Source organism: Equus quagga, unplaced genomic scaffold (genome assembly GCF_021613505.1).
Source record: "Equus quagga isolate Etosha38 unplaced genomic scaffold, UCLA_HA_Equagga_1.0 270_RagTag, whole genome shotgun sequence".
NCBI classification, from domain to species: Eukaryota; Metazoa; Chordata; class Mammalia; order Perissodactyla; family Equidae; genus Equus; species Equus quagga.
Window position 1 is genome coordinate 583,001 of NW_025799872.1, and position 22,568 is coordinate 605,568.

Consider the following 22,568-nt stretch of genomic DNA (forward strand, 5'->3'; position numbering starts at 1 on the left):
GCCCCGCCCCGCCGCCGCCGCCCGCCCGCCCGCGCGAGGCCGCCTCAGCCTGGCCCGGGCCCGGGGGGGCGGCCGGGGCGGGGCGGGGCGCGGCGCGCGAGCTGACGCACGCGGCCGGCGGAAGGGGCGGGGAGGCGGACCGCGAGAGCCGGGACCGCGCATCCTGGACCCCGAGCCCCGAGACGTGGACCCGGACCACGAGCCCCGAGGCCCGGGACCAGACCGCGAGAGCCGGGAACGCGGACCCCGGACCACGAGCCCCGAGAGCCGGGACTGCAGACCCCGGACCACGAGCCCCGAGACCTGGGACCGGACCGCGAGAGCCGGGACCGCGGACCCCGCACCCCAAGACCTGAGACCCGGGACCGCGGATCCCGGACCCCGAACCCCGAGACCCGGGCCGCGGGCACAGCCCGGGAGAAGAGGCCGCGCGGCCCGCCCGGGGTGGCGGCGCCCCGGAGGTCTCGGCGCGGCTGCCGCATCCCATCCCGGGGTCCCAGCCCGGACGAGGCTCCGCCCTGGTCCCCCGGGGCCGGCCACCTGGAGGAGGCCTCATCCCCGGGAGCCGGTCACCTGAGGAGGACCCGTCCTCATCCCTGGGGTCCCATCGCCCGAGGAGGCCCAGGAGGCGGGTCACGGCGGGCGGCCGCCGGAGCTCGGCGGTCGGGCGCCCGTCCCGGTGGAGCAGGGACCGTGGCCGCGCGGTGTCCCGGCGCAGGTGCCGAGCCGCGGAGACGCCCCTGCTCGCTCCACCTTGGCCGTGACGGCGTCCTCGGTTCATTTAGGAAAAAGACCCCCAGACTTGCAGGTGTCCACGGAGGGGTCCCAGCTCCCAGGACGTCGGAAAGGTGGGACTGCCCCCCGCCCCGGGCCCGGGCTCCCCTCCGGGAAACGGGGCGGTGCGAGCGGCCTCCCCCGAGCGCCCGTGGGGAGCAGGGCTGCGGACGGACGGCGGCCCCGACTCTGAACCCGCTCGGCGTGGGGTCCCTGCAGGAGGCTGAGACCGCGGGCCTGTCGGAGCGCGTGGGAGGCCCGCCGTCTGCGGCTCCCCGCGCCTTCCCGGGGCTGAGCCGCCCGAGGGGGGCCCTTCAACCTGAGCAGCATCTTCGGGGAGGAGGCTGTCAAGACTTCTGTCCCAGAGCTCTGCAGTAACTGCCGTTAACGTGAGGGTAATACTGTAAAGATATGCTTCAGTAAGACGTCTCTAAAAACATTAATGTCTTGCAGAATGAAGCATTTAGAAACTCTGAATTCTTAAAAGTTTGAAAGTCGAGTTTGTACTCCCCTCCAACCCACCCATCTGTTCTTCTTCTGGAGAAACCCCCGGAGAGGAGCAGCCCAGACGGCAGGGGCGGAGTAGAGGAGTCTGACCCGCCTAGGCGGCAAGAAGCCCCCAGCTCTCTCCCTGAAAACACCAGTTGAATTTTTCAGTTTCTTTTCTTATAGCTTCACGTCAAATACAAGCCACTGTGACACATGCATGAGTAAAATGCTCTTGGTATTTTGATAAATATGTTTAATTTTTAAAAGACAGACTGGCGAGTTAAGCCACTTACCCATGCACAAAATTCGTGAAGCCAGAATTATATGTTATCTAGAAATGCAATTAGCCATTTAAAGCCATGTGTAAATACTGACACCCCAGAAATGTTTAAATTTCCTTCTGTCACCCCCTGCAGGTTCACAAGATGAAGAGTAGTAGTTTCAATCGCTCACTGTATTTTAATTTATAGCGTTGCATTCCACATATTTATCTTCACTGTGTACTATTTCTTTTTTTCCCTAAAGATCGGCACCTGAGCTAACCACTATTGCCAATCTTTTTTTTTTCTGCTTTTTCTCCCCAAATCCCCCCAGTACATAGTTGTATATTTTTTTCAATTGTGGGTCCTTCTAGTTGTGGCTTGTGGGACGCCACCTCAGCATGGCCTGAGGAGCAGTGCCATGTCCGCGCCCAAGATCCAAACCGGCGAAACCTTGGGCCGCCAAAGCGGAGCTCGAGAACTTCACCACTTGGCCACGGGTTCGGCCCCCATTTTTATTTCTTTTAAACATGCTTGCTTTTAATTTTTTTAATGCTTTAGTGCTAGTATCTGGGATTCTGGAAATGAATTTATTTTCACTTTGGGACAGTATAGAGTACTAAGGTTCTCAAGTCCGACCACCAGGTCTGTCTCATCCCACCTCTGTGCCCTTGTGAAAACCTGAGCTTCTGCCATCTGTACAATGAGGATGTTAATAGTACTTACCTCCCAAATTGTTATGGGATTAAATGAGATAATTTGTGTGCTTACCACACAGCAAATGCACAATAAATGTTGACCTTTGTAATTATTACTTCCTCATACTCTAATTGTATAGACTTCATGCTTGAGAACATGGACCAGTTATTTTATGTTTTGAGACTTTAAAATTCATCTTCATAAGTATAAAATTCATTTATGCTTACTTTCTCTATTTTACTATGTTCACTTTTTAAAAAAAAAAACATTTTTTGAGTAGTAGTATTAATGGCTGGCAAAATGTTTGGCTGACAAATATTTGATATAATCTGCTTCCTCAACTCAAATTCAGGGGTTGGTTGAAGTTAATTTTTTTAAATCCCAAGGTAAAAGCAAACATCTATATTTAAAATTTAATTAAAAAATTATAACATCTCGTGGTCGCAATATCTGACCCCTAATGGTTGGGGACTTTCATTTCCAACCACTCTATCTTTGGACAGTTCACTTAGAGCATATGAGAAACTTTCAATTTCACCAAGAGATTGCCACACAAGTGAGACAATATCTGAAAAACAAAGATGCTAAAAAGCATATGGCCCCACGCTTCACAAAAATTACAAAAAAGAAATCTCAGAAAAAAGTTATGATTCATAGACAAAAAGAGCCAGCCCAGAGTATGCAAAAATTAGCAACGTGTGGAAAACCAATGACAGAAACACTTATTTTCGGTTCTTTCACATTTCAACCAATTCGTTTTTGATCAGTTCAACTACAGCCCAAAGTGGGAAAAGATTGTCTGTCTTATTTACGTGATTCTTTCCGAACTAATGTGTTTTATAGCAGAATGATATCTGTAATTAATATTCCTCTTTGGTTGAGGCTTCTATCCACCAGCCTTAAAAGGTCCATTTTCATTGTTTCCGGGTAGGTGATGAGAGCTGGCTCCGCCCCGTGATTAGTGGCGCATACTGGAGAACAGAGGCTGCCAGAAGCTGGAATCCACGACCCTGGAAGGGAGCAGGTTAATCCCCGCTTGGCGTCTGAGCCTGTACTGTTTACCTCGCACTCGACTCTAATCTGTGAGTTGATTGTCAGCTTCAGTTTCCTGGGAGAGCACACAGGTACCTCTACGGTCTTGGGGATTTTGTTCTTTTGTTTTCGTATTCTGGAATTAGTGCTTTTTGTCTTTGGTTATGTGGGTTAAAAGTCCTTTTCTCTTCACAGGTGTGAATTCATTTAATCTTTAAAACATAATTTTTTAAATAGGTATACAGTTAAAGTTTTAAATTGTAAGTCAATGGGAAAGTATAAGCAAATTTCAAGAAATTCACATTTCTGGCACTCTTCAAGCATAGAAGGAGTTCCCAAGTGCATGGCTGACAAACACTTTATGTCATCAGCTGGTTACCGTCTGGGATGAAGGGGCACTACCCTCCTTGGTCACTGTAGTTTTCTCTTCCCTGCGACACTTGGGGGCTCTTTGGTGCCCATTCTTTCTGAAGTCCGCAAAGGACTGTCTGTATCCCCTCTCCCCTACTTGTGGAATGCCCAGAGGCCTTCCCAACACTTCCTGGGCATCCACGCCCTCTTCCTCCCCACATACGTCCTTACTGACACAGAGATGCAGGCATCAGCCTGCCTTGACTCCCACCCTCACCACTGGGAGCAGCTGAGGAGCAAGTGGACCAGCATCAACAGGGTGCTTTAGAAGATGATACTCGGTTGGGCCTATATCCTCTCTTATTTTGATAGAGGAACTTTATAATTGTCTCTTAAATACTAACGATGAAATCTTCAAAACTCTTTTCATTTTGAGTAAACTAAATTGTACTTTTAAATATGATATAAATCAAATGAGAACTTTATGTTTTTAAACCCGGAATTCACATTCATAAGCACAAGAGCGTTTTAAGATCTCATCATTTGGAGACTAGTTATTATTAAATGGTCTATTACACTTGTGCAAACCATAAAAAGGTTTCTAGAAGGAGCAGTTCTCTCACACCAGAATATGAAGAGCACCCAGGCCTGACCAGACTGGAACACATGAACCTGACCTCCTCCAGGGAGTCTCAGACATAGGTGGGAGCACACAGTCATCCTGCAGGAACTGAGCCGAGGCTCTGCCCAGACTTCTGCCAAAGGAGGAGGTCAGGGTTGCCTGCAGAAGTACAAGGACGCAAGTGCCTCTGGAAGGCAGGGGGAGAGTTCTGCCTTAAGCGCACACGCCCTCAGGGCGGAGCAGTAGCCGGAGCCTGGGGAGAGCTGAAGCAGAAACAGCCCTTCCTCCCCTGCTCACCACGGCTCTCCCCACCCTCTCCCTGCAGGTCCTAGGTGGGTGGTGCAGGCAGAACTGGCCCAGCCTGGGGGCTGGGGCCTGGGGCTTCCATCTTCCACGTCAGTGCCATCGGAAGTAAGGGTTTCAGCACAATCAGGAGACATTGCCTGTTAGTCCATCTTAGACATTTTTGTTAAACCAGGAAGTTCTATGTTTCAAAATTAAATCTTCCCTGTCACACAGAAAAGGTTGGAGACTCAATAACTTATCCTCACATTGACCTATCTTAAGCTGCACTGTCCAATAATATTTTCTGCAAGGAGGGAAAGGAGCTGTACTGTCTGATACGGTGGCCACTAGACATATGTGCCTTTTGAGCACTTGATGCATACAACTGAGAACTTTTTAATTTTAATTAATTTAAATGGCTACATGTGACTAGTGGCTACTCTATCAAAAGATCTTAATTTCTAAAGAACTGAGCAATTGCATCAGCCTAGCCCCATATTAGATTACATTTAATGTGACTTGTTCAAGAAATTACTTAGTAACGCCTCAACATAACATCACATTTGTATGGTGCTTTGTAGTTTATCAATTGCCTTTTGTTCAAAACTCTCTTCAGCTCCCTGATGGATGGCTAGCTACTTGTAGAAATTATAAAATAAGGCTACTTCCCAGCATTTTCAGTTTTCCGGCCTGCACTGTTTCTCTCATGCAGCTTGTGGAGTTCTCACCACCTAGGATGCATACTACCAGATGCTGTTCCAGTTTGTCAGTAGTCTTAAGAATACTTTCCTCACTCCAGATACCATACCCAAGTTGTTGCCTGATCAGCACAGTGTACATTAAGACTGACTTCCTGAGATCTGGGCAGGTCAGTGAGTGCAGCCCGAGCCTGTGTTCACCACTGTAGCACACCTCCCTCACAGGTTACTCTCATGGGCTTGTGGTCAACTCAACAGCCATGTCAATGAAAAGACTGTAAAACCCCACACCTGGACAGGCAGGATTGCACGTTACACTGTGTCAGTTTGGGCTCTTATGTCAGAAGCCACAGAAACAACTCTATCTAATATAAACAAAAAGGCATTTATTCCAAGAATATTAGGAACTCATACATCAATTTATGAAAGTTGGAGAACCAGGATTAGAAATGGGTGGGACTGGAACGACAGGCACTAGTAGTTGTAAAACTGCAGCTGGGGTGCTGATGAGGATGTGAATGCACTCCAGTCTTTCCTTATCCTGTGGTCACTTGCTCAAGATTCAAAGTCGTGGAAAAACAGAGTTGAAGGGACCAAACTTAGGTAAAATGTCTCCAGCCTGACAGTGAAAAGAATACAGCTCCTTTGGTTTTAATATGGGGAAGCAAGTACCTGGATTGACCATCTCACCAAAACTATGGTATACAACTTCTGAGAAAGAGATCTGGGTACCTTCAGGAAGGGAAAAGGAATGCTGAATGTCCAAAATAGACATACGTTCGTGACGTACATGACAAGACCCTTCCTATGCCCGGTCCTTGAAAGACACAGATGCTATAAAGCCATGCCCTCTAAATCTCAAGCCACTCATTATATACTGAGTCGCTACTGAGCCACATGTCTAAAGGACTGTCCTGTTTTAATTTGATCCATTTGCCTGTTTTTTTTTTGCACTTATTTAACTCACCACAAATTCACTTAACTACACTAAGAAACCAATACAGGCATACCTCATTTTGTTGTGCTTTGCTTTATTGCATTTCACGGATACTGCATTTTTTACAAGACCCTCCACCAACAAAAAGATTGACTCACTGAAGGCTTAGACGATGGTTCACATTTTTTAGCAATAAGGTATTTTTACTTAAGGTAGGTACATTGTTTCTTTAGACATAATGCACACTTAGTAGATCACAGTACAGGGTAAACATAATTTTATATTCACTAGGAAACCAAAAATATCATATGATTAGCTTTATGGGGTTATTAGCTTTATTGCAGTGGTCTGGAACCAAACCTGCAATATCTGAGGAAAGCCTTTATCTGTATCTTATCACAAAGGTTCTCATAAGAAACATCATGGAACTCCTCACAGCTATCAACATATATTATGACTTTCCATGACCTACAAGTCTAGAAATCCTATGCCAAATAAGGTTATTTTTAATAGTTTAATACGTTAAGCGATACTAATTAAGCATTCACATTTTTCATATTTGTAAAGTACATGTTGTCACTCAGATTTGTATCTTAGTCTCCAGAAGCTCACAGTCTACTAAGAAAAGATAAAATAGGAGCTGGCCCAGTGGTGCAGTGGTTAAGTGCACATGTTCCGCTTTAGTGGCCCGGGGTTTGCCAGTTTGGATCCTGGGTTCGGACATGGCACCACTTGGCAAGCCGTGCTGTGGTAGGCGTCCTGCATTTAAAGTAGAGGAAGATGGGCACAGATGTTAGCTCAGGGCCAGTCTTCCTCAGCAAAAAAAAAAAGGATTGGCAGCAGATGTTAGCTCAGGGCTAATCTTCCTAAAAAAAAAGAAAGTTTGTGCATATATAAAGAAAGATAGTGATTAATACCAATGGGGAGATGACAGAGTATGTCCTAAGGGATCATATGAGGAAGAAAGTCATTTTAAATTGGAGCTTCAGCCTTTCACTTTCAGCCAAGAAGTAGCAACAGGCACTGATTACCCTCTCACTTGAAACAACAACCACCACCAAGGAGACCCAGACAAAACATGTGAAACCATGGTTCTTAAGACGTTGAACATCAGTCAGTGAATGACAGAGATCTCTGAGAAAAGGGAAACAAAAGAGGTGAGCCCTAAAATTGACCAGCTTGCTGCCTGGTGAAAGTTTCCAGGCAATGATGTGAGGAAGAGAACCCACAGAGCCTGGCAGCCTCCCCACGTTGAGGGGAGGGAACTGGGAACCTGGGTTAGGCAGGGTGGCTAGAATTCGCAGGGCAAAGAAATGTAGAGCGGAATGCTGTACAGGGAGAGGACTCCAGAGATCTGCAGAGGCTCCTCCTCAAACATTCTGCTGACAATTGAGTAGTGCATGCACGCGAGCAAGCTACCCGAAGAAGCGGAGAAGACTATTGAGAAGCATGAGAGGGTACAGTGCCTGAAGCTCACACGAGGCTGGAGTAGCGTCTGTTCCCGACAGGTTGGAAAACCCCATCATTCGAAAGTCATCAGCTAGAGTACTAAAAAGGGTCTTCCCTGAGTTGTGAGGTAAAATCAACTCTAGCCAAGGATTCTGGGAAGATAGCAGAGTAGGAAGCACCAGGAATCTGTCTCCCCACCTTGACAATAAGTGCACTGACAGAATCTGTCTAATGGAACTATTTTGGAACTCTGGAGTTTATTGAAGGCTTGAAACTTCCAAGGGAGGGCTTGGATGGCAAATTGTGGTTAATTTTGGTCATTTTCAGCTCTTAGCACAGTAGTAGCTACCCATCCCCAATTCTAGCCTCATGGCAGGCAGCCATGCGTGTGTTCTTGGAGCAGCTTGCATACAGCTTTCGGGAGCCAGGGTGGGCAAAGGGGACCCTGTCCCCCAAATATTGGGGATCTGTGCTCTAATCACTGCTTCTAATCACAGAGGTGCAGGCAAAGAGGTGGGTGGCCATTGCTTCACCTCCCCAGCATTGTTGCAGGCCCCTCCCCCTCCAGCTGAAATGACTTCCAGGAGATTTAAATGGCCGGCACCCTTTTTATCCCCCTTCATTTTTCACGTTTTCCCTTTCAGGAACCAGACATTAAAGACTAGGGCATTCAAAAAAATTGCATATAAAGAGAAAATTAGAAAATGACTGTGCATGCCCAAGGAAAGGCTCAGATAAGACCTAAGAAGACGTGTTTACATCTCAGGCTGATCTTTGGCACAGAGACAGCCTACAACAATCAAAAAAACAAACAATAAACAAAACAACAAAGAACAGGAAACCCTGGGGAATAAGGAGAATTTTATTTCCAGAGATACCACATTATTAGATTTGAATGTTCAGTGTTCAACAAAAATCACAAAGCGTACCAAGAAACAGGAAAGTATGGCCCATTCAAAGGAAAAAGAAATTCAGCAGATTCTGTCCCTGAAAAAGAGTTAATGGCAGATATATTAGATAAAGACTTTACAACAACAATCCTAAGATGCTGAAAGGACTAAAGGAGGATGTGGAGAAAGTCAAGAAACTGATGTGTAAACAAAATGGAAATATCAATAAAGAGATAGAAAACCTAAAAAGAAATTCTGGAGCTGAAAAGTACAATAACTGAAATGAAAAATTTACTAGAAGGATTCAAAGGCAAATTGGAGCAGCCAGAAGAATCAGTGAACTTAAAGATGGGACAGTGAAAATTATCCAGGCTGAGGAGCAGAAGAAAAAAGACTGAAGAAAAGGAACGGAGCCCAAGAGACCTACCGGAAACATCATAAAGCATATCAACATACTCATGCTGGAAGCCTCTGAAGCAGAACAGAGAGAGAAAGGGGCAGAGAGAATATTTGAAGAACTAATGGCTGAAAACTCTCCAAATTTGATGAAAGACACAAATATAAACATCCAAGAAGCTCAACAAACTCCAAATAGGACGAACTTAAAGAGACCCACACCCAGACATGTTATGATCAAACTTTCCAAAGAAAAAAACAAAAAGCCGATCTTGAGAACAAGAGAGAAGCGAAGCATCACATACAAATCCTCAATAAGATTATCTGCAGGTTTCTCATCAGAAACTTTAGAGCCCAGAAGACAGTGGGCTGATAGATTCAGAGTGCTAAGAGGAAAAAACTGTCAACCAACAATCCCACATCCTGCAAAAATGTCCTTCAAAAGTTGGGGAGAAATCAAGACATTCCCAGATAAACAAAAGCTGAGGGAGTTCATGACCATTAGACCCGCCCTGCAGGGAGTGCTCAGGGGGGTCCTGCAGTGTGGACAGAGGTCACTGGACAGTAACCCAAGGCCATAGAGAGAAATAAAGATCTCAGTAAAGGCAAACACATGGGAAGTTATAAAAGCTAGTAGTATTGTAATAATGATTTGTAACTGTACTTTTTGTTTTCTACATGATTTAAGAGACTAATACATTTAGAGAAAAAACAATTATTAGTATAAAAGCTAGTGTTACTGTAATATTGGTTTATAAGTCCAAATCTTGTTTTTGATATAATTTAGGAAACTAACGCATTTTAAAAAGTTACTAGTTTATGTTTTAGTGCATACGATGTATAAAGTGTAATTTTGTGACATCAACAACTGAAAGGGGTGGAGATAGAGCTATAAAGGAGCAGGGTTTGTGTATGTTATTGAAGTTAAACTCCTATAAATTCAAATTAATATGTTATAACTTTATGATGTTAAACATAATCCCTGTGGTAACCAGAAGGAAAATAGCTATAGAATGTACAGGAAAATTACAAGAATTTAAGCATTTCACTACAAAAAATAAATTAAACACAAAAGAAGACAGAAATGCAGGAAATGAGGGACAAAAATACTATGGAGCATATAGAAAACCAATAGCACAATGACAGAAGTAAGTCTCCTTATCAGTAATTTTACACATAAATGGATTAAACTCTCCAGTTATAAGACAGAGATTGGCAGACTGGATAAAAACACGTGATTCAACTATATGCTTCTACAAGAGACTCACATGAGAACTAAAGACACAAACAGACTGAATGTAAAGGGATAGAAAAAGACATTCCATGAAAATAGTAACCAAAAGAGAGCAGGAATGACTACACTAATATTACACAAAATAGACTTTAAATCAAAAAAAGCATATGAGGGACAAAGAAGGTCATTATATACTAATAAAAGGTTCACTATAGCAAGAAGATGTAACAGTTATAAACTTTTATGTAACTAATGACAGGCCATCAGAATATACAAGGCAAAAACTGACAGAACCGAAGAGAGGAAGAGATAGTTCATAGATAGTTCTGCAATAATAGTTGCAGACTTCAACACCCCACTCACAATAATAGACAGAACAACCAGACATAAGATAACTAAGGAAATCGATGACTTAAACAATACAATAAACCAACTAGATCTAACGGACGTATGCAAAACATTCCACCCAACAACAGCATACGTGTTCTTCTCAATGCACATGGGTTTTTTCTAGCACAGACCATATATTAGGTCATAAATTAAGTCTCAATAGATTTTAAAAGATAGACATTATGCAAAGTATCTTCTCTGACCACAATTGGATGAAGTTAGAAATCAATAACATAAGAAAAACTGGAAAATTCACAAAATTGTGGAAATTAAACACTTTTTTCCACTTTTCTCATTTCCTATTTAAAAACAAAAACAGTTAATACTAAATGACAAAGCTATAGAGAAAATGGCACTCTCATACACTGTTGCTGGATGTACAAATTGGTAGAACCTTTCAATATGTTTACCCTTTGATCTACCCATTCCATTTTTAAGAATATACCATAAGCTAGCAACACATTTTTAAGCAACCAGTTGGTCAAAGAAGAAATCACAAGGGAAATTAAAAAATACTTTGAGACATGAAAATGACAACACAACATACCAAGAATTAGGGAACACAGTGAACATGGTACTAAGGGGGAAATTTACAGCTATTAATGCTGACGTTAAAAGAAACATAAAAGATCTCAAGTCAACAACCTAACTTTACAACTTAAGGAATTAGAAAAAGAAGAACAAACTGAACCCAAAACCAGCAGAAGGAAGAAAATAATAAATATTACAGCAGAGATAAATGAAATAAAATATAGAAAAACAATAGAGAAAATCAATGAAACCAAAAGTTGGTTCTTTGAAAAGATGAACATAATTGACAAACCTTTACCTAGATAGATTAAGAAAAAAAGAGAGAAGACTCAAATTACTAAAACCAGAAATGAAAGTGGGGACATTACTACTGATTCTGCATGAATAAAAAGGATTATGAGAGAGTACTTTGAATAACTGTATTCCAAAAAACTGGATAACCTAGTGAGATGGACAAATCCCTAGAAACATAAAACCCATCAAGACTAAATCATGAAGTAGTAGAAAATCTGAATAGATCTATAACTAGTAAGGAGATTAAATCACTTATCAAAAATCTTCCAACAGGGCCTGGCCCTGCGGCCCAGTGGTTAAGTTTAGCACTCTCCCCTTCAGCAGCCTGGGTTCGGCTCCTGGGGGTGGACATTTAAAGAAATCTAGTACCAGTCCTTCTCAAACTTTTCCAAAAAACTGAAGAGGAAGCAGGAAATACTTCCTATCTCATTCTTTGAGGCCAGTATATCTCTGATACCAAAGCCAGACAAAGACACTCCAAGAAAAGAAAACTACAAATGCTGTCCCTTATGAACATTGATGCAAAAATCCTCAACAGAATTCAGCAACATATTAAAGTGATTGCATATCATGACCAAGTGGGATTTATTCTTGGAATGCAAGAGTGATTCAACATATGAAAATTGAACAGTGTAATATGCCACATCAACAAAATGCAGGGGAAAACCACATGATTATCTCAATCAATACAGAAAAAGCATTTGACAAAATCCAACACCCTTTCATGATAAAAACACTCAACAAAATAGGAATAGAAGGAAACAACCTCCACATTATAAAAGCCATATATGAAAAAACCTACAGCCAACAAAATACTCAATGGTGAAAGTCTGAAAGCTTTTCCTCTGCGGTCAGGAATGAGGCAAAGATGCCCACTTCCACCACTTCTGTTCCACGTGGTACTGGAAGATCTGGCCAGAGCAATCAGGCAGGAAAAAAATAAAAATAAAAGGCATCCCAATTGGAAAGGAACAATTAAAATTATCTGTTTGCAGATATGACCTATACGTAGAGAATCTTAAAGACTTCACAAAATAAAAGCTATTAGATCTAATAAATGAGTTCAGGGAAGTATCAGTATACAAAGTCAACACACAAAAACCAGTTGCATTTCTATACACAAACAATGAACAATCTGAGAAGGAAATTACAAAAATAATCCCGTTTACAACAGCATCAAAAAGAATAAAATACTTAGGAATTAACTTAACCAAGGAGATGAAAGACTTGTACAATGAAAACTACAGAACATTACTGAAATAAATTAAAGAAGATGTAATAAATGGAGACACATCCCATTTTCATGGATTGGAAGACTTGATATTGTTAAAATGTCAGTATTACCCAAAAGGATCTACAGACTCAACGCAATCCCTACCAAAATCTCAATGACATTTTTTGCAGAAGTATAAAAACCCCACCTAAAATTCATTTGGAATCTCAGGGGACCCCAAATAGCCAAAACAATCCTGAAAAAGAAGATTAAAACTGAAGGACTCTCACTCCCTGATTTCAAAACCTCCTACAATGAGATACCACTTAACATCCATCAGGATGGCTGCTATCAAAACAACAGAAATCAACAATGTTGCTTCAGATGTGGGGAAATTGGAGGCCTTGTGCACTGTTAGTGAGAATGTAAAATGGTTCAGCTGCTTTGGAAAACAGTATGGGAGGTCCTCAAAAAATTAAAAATAGAATTACCATATGACCGAGCAATTCCACTTCTGGGTATAGGGCCAAAGAATTGGAAGCAAGGTCTTGAAAAGATATTTGTACACCCGTGTTCATAGCAGCATTATTCACAAGAGCTAAAATGTAGAAGCAACCTAAGTGTCCATTGATGGATGAATGGATAAGCAAAATCTGGTGTATAGATACAATGGAATACTAGTCAGCCTTAAAAAATAAAGGAATTCATCAGTGTGCTGCAATGTGGATGAACCTTCGGGACACGATGCTAAATGAAATAAGTCAGTCACAAAAAGACAAATGCTGTATGATTCCACTTATGTGAGGTACTTAGAGTACTCAAAACTGTAGAGACAGAAAGTACAATGGTGGTTGCCAGGGGCTAGGGGGAGGGGAAATGGGGAGTTACTGTGTAATAGGTATAGAGTCTCAGAGTTACAAGAGTTCTGGAGACGGATGGTGGTGATGACTGCACAAGAAGGTGAATATAGTTACCACCACTGAACTGTACACTTAAAAATGGTTAAGATGGTAAGTTTTATGATAAGTATATTTCAACACAATAAAAAATTACCCCTAGACAAGACACAGCTCTGGGCCTGCCTAATAAAGCTAAATAACAAGCTCAAGAATATTTGTAGGAAATATACAGCACCCAACAAGGTAAAACACGTGATGTCTGGCATCCAGTCGAAAAAGACCAGGCATGTGGAGAAGCTGAAAAACACAACCTTTAATGCGGAATGTATTAGTTTCCTATTGCTGTTGTAACAGGTTACCACAAACCTAGTGGCTTCAAACAACACCAATTTATTAGTTTACAGTTCTGGAGGTCAGAAACCTGCACTGGAGGCTCCAGGGAAGAAAGACTTTCCTTGTCTTTTCCAGGTTCTAGAGGCTGCTCACATTCCTTGGCTCATGACCCCACATCATTCGTACCTCTTTTTTCATCATAACATCTTTCTCACTCTGACTCTGATCCTTCTGCCTCTCTCTTCTAAGGACCCCTGTGATTACATATGGACCACTTGGATAACAGGATAATCGTCCCATCTCAAGATCCTTAATCACATCTGCAATGTCCTCTTTGCCGCGTAAGGGAACATATTCATAGGTACAATGGATTAAGACATGGACATCTTTGGTGGGGGGACATTGGTCTGCCTACCACAAGGAGATAAATCAAGCAATGACACTGACCCAGAAATTAAACAGATGATAGAATTAGCAGACGAGGAAGTTGACAACAGTCATTATGACTGTCTTCCATATATTTGAGAATGTAGAGGAAATACTAGGCATATTAAGTGGAAAGTTGGAAGATATAAAAAAGATCCAAATCAAACTTCTGGGGATTAAAACTACAATGTTTAAAATAAAAAAAAAAAATACACTCAATGAGATTATTGAATTAGGCATTGCGAACATTGAAGACACTGCAATAGAAATTTTCCAATGTGAAACAGAGAGCAGAAAATGATTGGAAAAAAAATAAAATAGCACAGCATCAGTGTGTGGAACAATATCAAGCTGATAGGTATACATGCAGTTGGACTCCCTGAATGGGATGGACTGAAAGAATATCTAAGGAAATAATTTTTCAAATTTCATGAAAATTATAAACCTTCAGATTCAAGAATGTAAACAAACCCCAAACCCAAAAACTATGCAGAAAATTACACCAAGGCACAAAAAACCAGTGAAAAAGAGAAAATCTTAAAATGTTCTCCCACACCCCAAAAGACACATTACCAAAAAAGATAGGAATGCCATCAGATTTCCCATGAGAAACAAGGCAAGCTAGGAGAGAGTAGAGCAGCATCCTTAAAGTACTGAAGAAAAATAAACCTGTCAACCAAGAATTACCCAAGTGAAATATATTTACAGAACAGACAAAATAAGGAGTTTTCATACATAGAAAAGGTTAAGGAATCTGTGCTACAAGAAATGTTAAATGACATCTTTCAGACAGAATGAAAGGATACCAGATGGAAGCCTAGACCTACACAATGAATGAAGACTACCAGAAATGGTAGCATGGCCAGGTGTAATCTTCTTATTAATTACATCTCTTTAAGAGATAATCAGTTGTTTGTCAGCTCGTTATTGAAGGAGTAAAGAAAGTAATACCTATGTCCATTAGTCAGCGTGGGTTGCCATAACAAAATACCATAGACAGCTTAGACAATAGAAATCTATTTTCGCACAGTTCTGCAGGCTGAATGTCCAACATCAGGGTTCCAGTGTGGTCAGGTTCTGGAGAAGGCTCTCTTCCTGGCCTGCAGACATCCACCTTCTCACTGTGTCCCCGCGTGGCAGAGAGAGAGAGCTCTCTGGTGTCTCTTCTTATAAGGACACTAATCCTGTCATATCAAGGCCCTACCCTTATGACTTCGTTTAACTTTAATTACCCCCTTATAGGCCATATCTCCAAATACAGTCGTACTGGGGGTTGGGGCTTTGACATATGGATTGGCTGGGGGAGTGGGGCACAATTCTGTCCATAACACCATGTATTGTGGGGTTTATAATATGTGTAGAAGTGAACTTTCTATGTATGTATGACAACAGTAGCAAAAGCTTGGAGAGGAGAAAGGAAAGTACATTGTCGTAAGGTTCTGCTATATGAAGAACCACAGCATCACTTGAAGGTAGGCTGACCTGAGATGAAGATGTACACTGTAAGCCTAAAGCAACCACTGAAATAAACAACAAAGAATAATAGCTACTGAAACAACAAAGGAGATTAAACAATCCTATGAAACACTCATTTGATCCAAACAAAGGCAGAAAAATAGGGAAAGGGGAACAAAGGATGTATGGGACAAATAAACAAACGGCAAGATGGTAGATTTAAATCAAACTATGTCAACAATCGTGTTAAATGCACGTGGTCTAGGAATCTACTTGCAGAAAGATGTCACAGAATTACTTTTCCCTTTGCCTCCTGCTGAGTAGAACTAACCCCCAATGTTCCATGTAGTGCAGCCTAAGGAGCTCTGACAGACTGGGAGACGAAGGCAAACGGGCTAGGGACCCCAGACCCTGCAAACAACACAGCAGTGAGCTCCATGGGTTTTCTTTTACTCATGTATACAAGACACGTTAGGGAAGCTGGCAACAGGGTAACAGCAAGAGGCACAGACAAAATTTAAAAAGCCTCAATGGAGGACAGCGCTCTCTCTAACCAAAGGACCAGAAAAGGAGCAGCCTAGAAAAACAGAAAACTCTTAGACAGTAACCGCTCTATTCCCACCAAATAACACATGAGAAACTGCACACTGGCCTCCAGTCCCACCAGCAAAGGCGAAGTGGGGCCTAGTCCTCCACCTTTCATCAGGCTTCAGTGAGGCTCCCCCAGTCCCCTCCGAGGGTAGCTTCAGAGAAGCCTGAGGAGGGAACCAGGACTTTCATCCACACCAGGAGGTACTGAGGTCTGCCCCATGGTTCCACATGAGACTACATGGGAAGCCTGGGGTAATGAGGCCACCCTCACCCTCCATGCTGGGGCGGTGTCAGGGGAGGTCTAGTGGAGAATCACCACCCCTGATAATGAGTCCGCTCCTCTGCTGTGACGTTAGAGGCCATGTGGAGAGCAGTAAGGAGGCACCCCTGCCTCTGTTAGCCAGGGTAGTATCAGCAGAGGCCTAGTAGGGAGCTGGAATCCCCATGCCTGCCTGCTAGTAGCAAGGAAGCTGAGGAGGAACCTGGGCTCTCACCCCATGTGGCAGTAACAAGGCAAAGCTCCACCCTCCTCTGCCAAGGCGGTGTCAAAAGAAGCCAACTAAGCCAGAAGACATAAATAAGACCTAGTGTCTTGTAACACAACACCCAAAGAATCCAGGTTTCAATCAAATATCACATATACCAAGACCTAGGAAAATCTGAATTTGAATGAAAAAAGTCAATCCAGAGATATTAACACCAAAGTAACAGATGTTCTGATTATCTGACATTACTTTTTTTTGAGGAAGATTAGTCCTGAGCTAACATCTACTGCCAGTCCTCCTCTTTTTGCTGAGGAAGATTGGCCCTGAGCTCACATCCATGCCCGTCTTCCTCAACTTTATATGTGGGACTCCTGCCACAGCATGGCTTGCCAAGCAGTGTGTAGATCCGCACCCAGGATCCAAACCAGTGAACCCTGGGCTGCAGAGTGGAATGTGCGAACTTAACTGCTTCGCCACTTGGCCGGCCCCATCTAACATTAATTTTAAGCAACCTCCATGAAAATGCTTCAGTGAGTAATTTGAACGTGCTTTAAACAAATGAAAAATAGTAATTTCAATAAAGAAATAGAAAATCTCATCAAAGACATAGAAAATCTGAAGAGCCAAATGGAAGTTTTAGAATTGAAAAATAAAATAACAAAAACAAAAACCTCAGTGGATGGGCTCAATAGCGAAATGGAGGAGATAGAAGAAAGAATCAGTGAACTTGAAGATAGAACAATGGAAATTACCAAAACTGACCAACAGAGAGAAAATAGACTGAACAACAACAACAAAAAAAACCAGAACAGAACCCAGGGCAGTGGGACTATTACAATAGATCTAACATTAATATCATTGGAGTCCCAGAAGGAGAGGAGAAAGAGGACAGGACTGGAAAAGTACAAGAAGAAATAATGGCTGAAAATTTCCTAAATTTGGCAAGAGACATAATCTCACAGACTGAAGAAGCTGAGTGAACCCCAAATATGATAAACTCAAAGAAATCCATGACAAGACAGCATAGTCTAACTCCTGAAAACTAAAGACAAAGAAAAAAATCTTGAAAGCAGTGAGAAAGAAATGACTTTTTTTCTTTTGAGGAAGATTAGCCCTGAGCTAACATCTGCTGCCAGTCCTCCACTTTTTGCTGAGGAAGACTGGCCCTGAGCTCACATCCATGCCCATCTTCCTCTACTTTATGTGTGGGACACCTACCACAGCATGGCTTGCCAAGCAGTGCCATGTCTGCACCCAGGATCAGAACCGGCAAACCCCAGGCTGTCAAAGTGGAACGTGCGAACTAAACCACTGTGCCACTGGGCCGACCCCAGAAATAGCATTTTACCTATAGGGGAAAAACAGTTAGAATGACAGTGTATTTCTCATTAGAGACAGTGGAGGCCAGGAGGACGTGACAAAATATTTTTCAAATGTTAAAACAGAAAACTGTCAACCCAGAATTCAATATACTTAAGTATGAAAGAGGAATCAACACATTCTCAGACAAAGAAAAACTAAGAGAATTTGTTGCCAGCAGATCTACTCTGAAAGAAGAACCAAAGGAATTTCTCTAAACAGAAAGGAAATAATAAGAAAGTCATGGAACGTTAGAATGAAGGAAGAAAAGTGAAAAGAGTAAAAAGGGAGGGGGCAAATACACTACATACTCTTTCTCTTGAGTTTTCTAAATTATGTATGATGATGAAACAACAATAACAAGAATAATAATAGTTTTCAATATAGAGAGAGGAAATATTTAAGACAATTATAAACAATAGAGGGTACAGGGACATAAAGGGAGGTAAGACTTCTACACTTCACTTTAATAAGTAAAATGTTGACACCATGAAAATAGTGATAAGTTATGTATACATAATGTAATACTTAGAGCAACCCCTAAAGGAGACATACAGAGAGATACACTGAAAGGCATTTAGATAAATCAAAATAGAAATCTAAAAATTATCAAGTAACCCATGGGAAAGCAGGGAAAATAAAACAGAAAAACAAAAAATAAAATGGCAGACTTAGGGGCCAGCCCCATGGCTGAGTGGTTAAGTTCAGACACTCCACTCACCAACCCAGGGTTTCGCCAATTCAAATCTGCTCCTCAAGCCACGCTGGGGCAGCGTCCCACATGTCACAACTAGAAGGACTCACAACTAAAATACACAACTATGTACCAGGGGGCTTTGGGGAGAAAAAGGAAAAGTAAAATAAATAAGAAAAAAATAAACAAACAACAACAAAAAGAGATCAATGTAAGAAAATAGGGAGTCCAGACATGGACCTGCACTTTTGGGGTTGATTGATTTTGAACAAATATGCAAAAGTAATTTATGGAGAAAGATAATCTTTTCAAGAAGTGGTGCTTATACAGTTAGGTATCCATATGCGAGTAAAACAAATAAATTTGATCCATACCTCACAGGATGTACAAAAATTAACTCAAAATAGTTTTTAGACCTAAATGTACAACCTAGAACTGTAAGATGTCTTTGTGATCTTTGGTTAGTGAAAGATTTTTAAATTGTGTCAATGGAATGATCCATAAAAGAAAAATTGAAAAGTTGAACTTCTTCAAAATTAAGCATTTGAGCTATTAGGAACATACTGTTAAGATAATGAAAAGACAAGTTACAGTGGTAGAAAATATTTGCAAATCGTGTATGTGATAAAGGACTTGTATTCATAATATATAATAAACTCTCAAAACTCAGTAAGAAAAAAACCCCAATGTATAATTTGGACAAATAGCTTGACCAGACTTATCACCAAAGAAAATATACAAATGCCAGATAAGCACATAAAAAGATGCTCAACATTATTAGTTGTTGGAGAAATGCAAATTAAAACCACAGTGAAGTGATAACAGGAAAGACGGTAGAGTAAAAAGCTCCAGGAATCCATTTCACCTCAGGAACAACATCTGAGCTGGCAGGAGCTGTCTGAGCAACTATTCTGAGACTCTGGCCTAATAGAACTCTTGGGGCATCCCGGGAACGCTTGCTGGTAAATTGCATTAAATCTTGGTGAATTTAAGCCATTGCATAGTGGTGGTTACCATCCCTCATGCCCCAGTACCCCAACAAGCAGCAGCCCAGTTCCTAGAGTAGCTTGCTGGAGGCAGGGTGGGGAATAAGGACCTTGTCCTCCAGAAATTGGGATCATGAGCTTTGACTGTAGATCGCTGGTTTTGATCACCAAGGGACTGACACAGAAGTTAGCCTTGTTTCAACCTCAGAGGACTGAAGTGGTTTCCTGACTAGGTGAGAATTTAAAGAGACAATACCTATTTTTTCCACTTTTGGGAGCCACATATTTAAGGAAATCTTTGTCAGCTCATTGGTTGACTGCAAAGACAATGGAACAGAAACTTTAGTGACCACGTACAACAAGGATTACATGCTTCCCAAAAATAGTTTAGAAAAGTTACAGTTGCATGGCTTCAGCCTTCAACAAGCAAAATCCAACAATCCCTGATGAGGGGGAGAATTAGATAATTACAGAATCCCCACAGAATTATAGTTTGAGTTATTGCAACTCAAAATGTCCAGTTATAAACAAAAAATTAGAAAACAAAGCAACAGTAAAGTGTAGCCCCTCCATAGGAACAAAAGAATTTGACAGAAACCATTCTTGAGGAAGCTCAGACATTTACATTATTAGTCGAAGGCATTAAATAAACTTTCTTAAATATATTAAATGAGTCAAAGGAAATCATGGACAAAGAACTAAAGGAAATCAGGAAAACAATGTCTGTACATAATGAGAACACAAATAAAGATGAACAGTAATGAGATAGAAATTATAAAAGGAACTGAATAAAAATTCTGGGGCTGGAAAGTACAATAACTGAAATGATAGACTCTCTAGAGTGATCAACATCAGGTTTGAACAGGTAGGAAAAAGTTGAAGATAAGGACAATGGAAATAATAAAATCAGAGGAACAAAAAGAAAAAAGAATGAAGAAAAATAAACAAAGCCTGAAGGACCTATGAGATACCATCAAATGAACCATCATATGCATTATGGGAATCCCAGAAGAAGAGATTGAGAGAGGAGCAGGAAAACATATCTGAAGAAATTGTGGCCAAAAACGTAACAAATCTGATGAAAGACATGAATATACACATCTGAGAAACGCAACCAATTCCAAGCTGAATAAACTCATAGAGATCTACACCAAGACACATTATCATCAAATTGTCAAAACCCAAAGACAAAGAGAGGATCTTGAAAACACTAGGAGGAAAGTGACTCAGCATGTAGAAAGGATCTTCAATAGGATTAACAGCTGGTTTCTCTCCAGAAACCATGGAGGCCAGAAGGTAGTGGAATCACATGCTTAAAGTTCTGAAAGAAATAAACTCATCAACTAAGAATTCTGTATTTGGCAAAACTATCCTTCAAGAATGAAAGAAAAATTAAGACAATCCCAGATAAACAAAGGCTGAGAAATTTCATTATAATATATCTGCCTACAGGAAATGCTAAAGGGAATCCTTCAGGCGGAAATGAAAGGACACTAGACAGTAGCTCACAGCCATTAGGAAAATAACAAACACTAGTTAAGGCAACATCGTATGTAAACATAAAATCCAATATTATTGTACTTTTTGTTTGATTTGCAATTTCTTTTCCTATATAAATTAAATGGCAAGTACATAAAGCAATAGGTATAAATTCATGTTAAGGAGACTACAATATAGAAGGAAATAATCTGTGACGTTAGAAACCCTGAGGGGGAGAAATGGAGGTGTATAGTGGCAGTGTTTGTAAACTATTGAAACTAATTATGTGTTAGTCAAACTAGGTTGTTATAAGGTGTTAATTGTGACTCCCCCAAAAAATTAGTAATGGAAAATTGAGGTACAAAACCCAGAAAGCAAATAGTTAAATGGCAGAAGTAAATCTTTTATCAGTAACCACATTAAATGTAAAAGGATTAATCTTACCTATTAAAATACAGGCTGTGAAGATTAGATTTTTTTAAAAAACAGGATCCATCTATATTCTGTCTACAAGATAGTCATTTTATTTATTTATTTATTTGAAGATTGGCACCTGAACTAACATCTGTTGCCAATCTTCTTTCTTTTTGCCCCGTTCATCTTCTCCCCAAAGACCCCCAGTACATACATAGTTGTATATTCTAGTTGTAGGTCCTTCTGGTTGTGCTGTGTGAGATGCTGCCTGAGCATGAGTTGATGAGTGGTGACTTGTCCGCACCCAGGATCCAAACTGATGAAACCCTGGGCTACCAAAGCAGAGCGTGGGAACTTAACCACTTGGCCATGGGACCAGCCCCAAGATATTCATTTTTAGATATGAGGACAGAAATATGTTTAACGTAAAAGGAAGGAAAAAGATATCCCATACAAATAGTAACTGAAGTGACTATATGATTGTCAGGGAAAATAGACTTTAAACTAAAAAAAGTTACAAGAGACAGAAAAAGGACATTATATATTGATAAAAGATTCAATAAAACAAGGAGATGTGACAATTACAAACATTAGAAATCTACCATCATCTTATATGTTTTCTACTTGTCCCATATGTTCTTTATTCCCTTCTTCTTTTTTTAATCTTCATTTGGATCAATCAAGTATTTTGTATGGTTCTATTTAATCTCCTTTGTTGTTTTAGTAGTCATTATTCTTCATTCTTTTAGTGGTTGCTTCAGGGTTATGGTGTACATGTTTAACTCAAGTCAATCTACCTTCAAGCAATGTTGTGCTACTTCATATATGAAAGAAGCTCCAAAATATATGAAGTAAAAACTAACAGATTGAGAGAGAAATAGGCAGTTGTTTAATAATAGTTGG

General features: G+C 41.2%; 1 protein-coding gene and 1 long non-coding RNA gene across 6 annotated transcripts in view; one reads left to right on the forward strand and one right to left on the reverse strand.

The window, feature by feature from the left end:
• Nucleotides 1–482, reverse strand: part of LOC124233892 (constitutive coactivator of PPAR-gamma-like protein 1) — a 109,461-nt gene extending 108,979 nt beyond the window's left edge. Inside the window, exon 1 of the mRNA XM_046651167.1 lies at nt 345–482. Within this exon, the coding sequence (XP_046507123.1) occupies nt 345–482 (138 nt within the window). The remainder of the gene's footprint in view (nt 1–344) is intronic.
• Nucleotides 483–650: 168 nt separating this feature from the next.
• LOC124233911 (uncharacterized) overlaps nt 651–22,568 on the forward strand; it is a 49,357-nt gene continuing 27,439 nt past the window's right edge. For 4 of the 5 annotated variants that reach the window (XR_006887178.1, XR_006887177.1, XR_006887180.1 and 1 more), the window contains exons 1-2: nt 651–1,169; nt 3,154–3,346. This is a non-coding gene — a long non-coding RNA (uncharacterized LOC124233911). The remainder of the gene's footprint in view (nt 1,170–3,153; nt 3,347–22,568) is intronic. The other variant, XR_006887181.1, reaches the window with a different exon arrangement.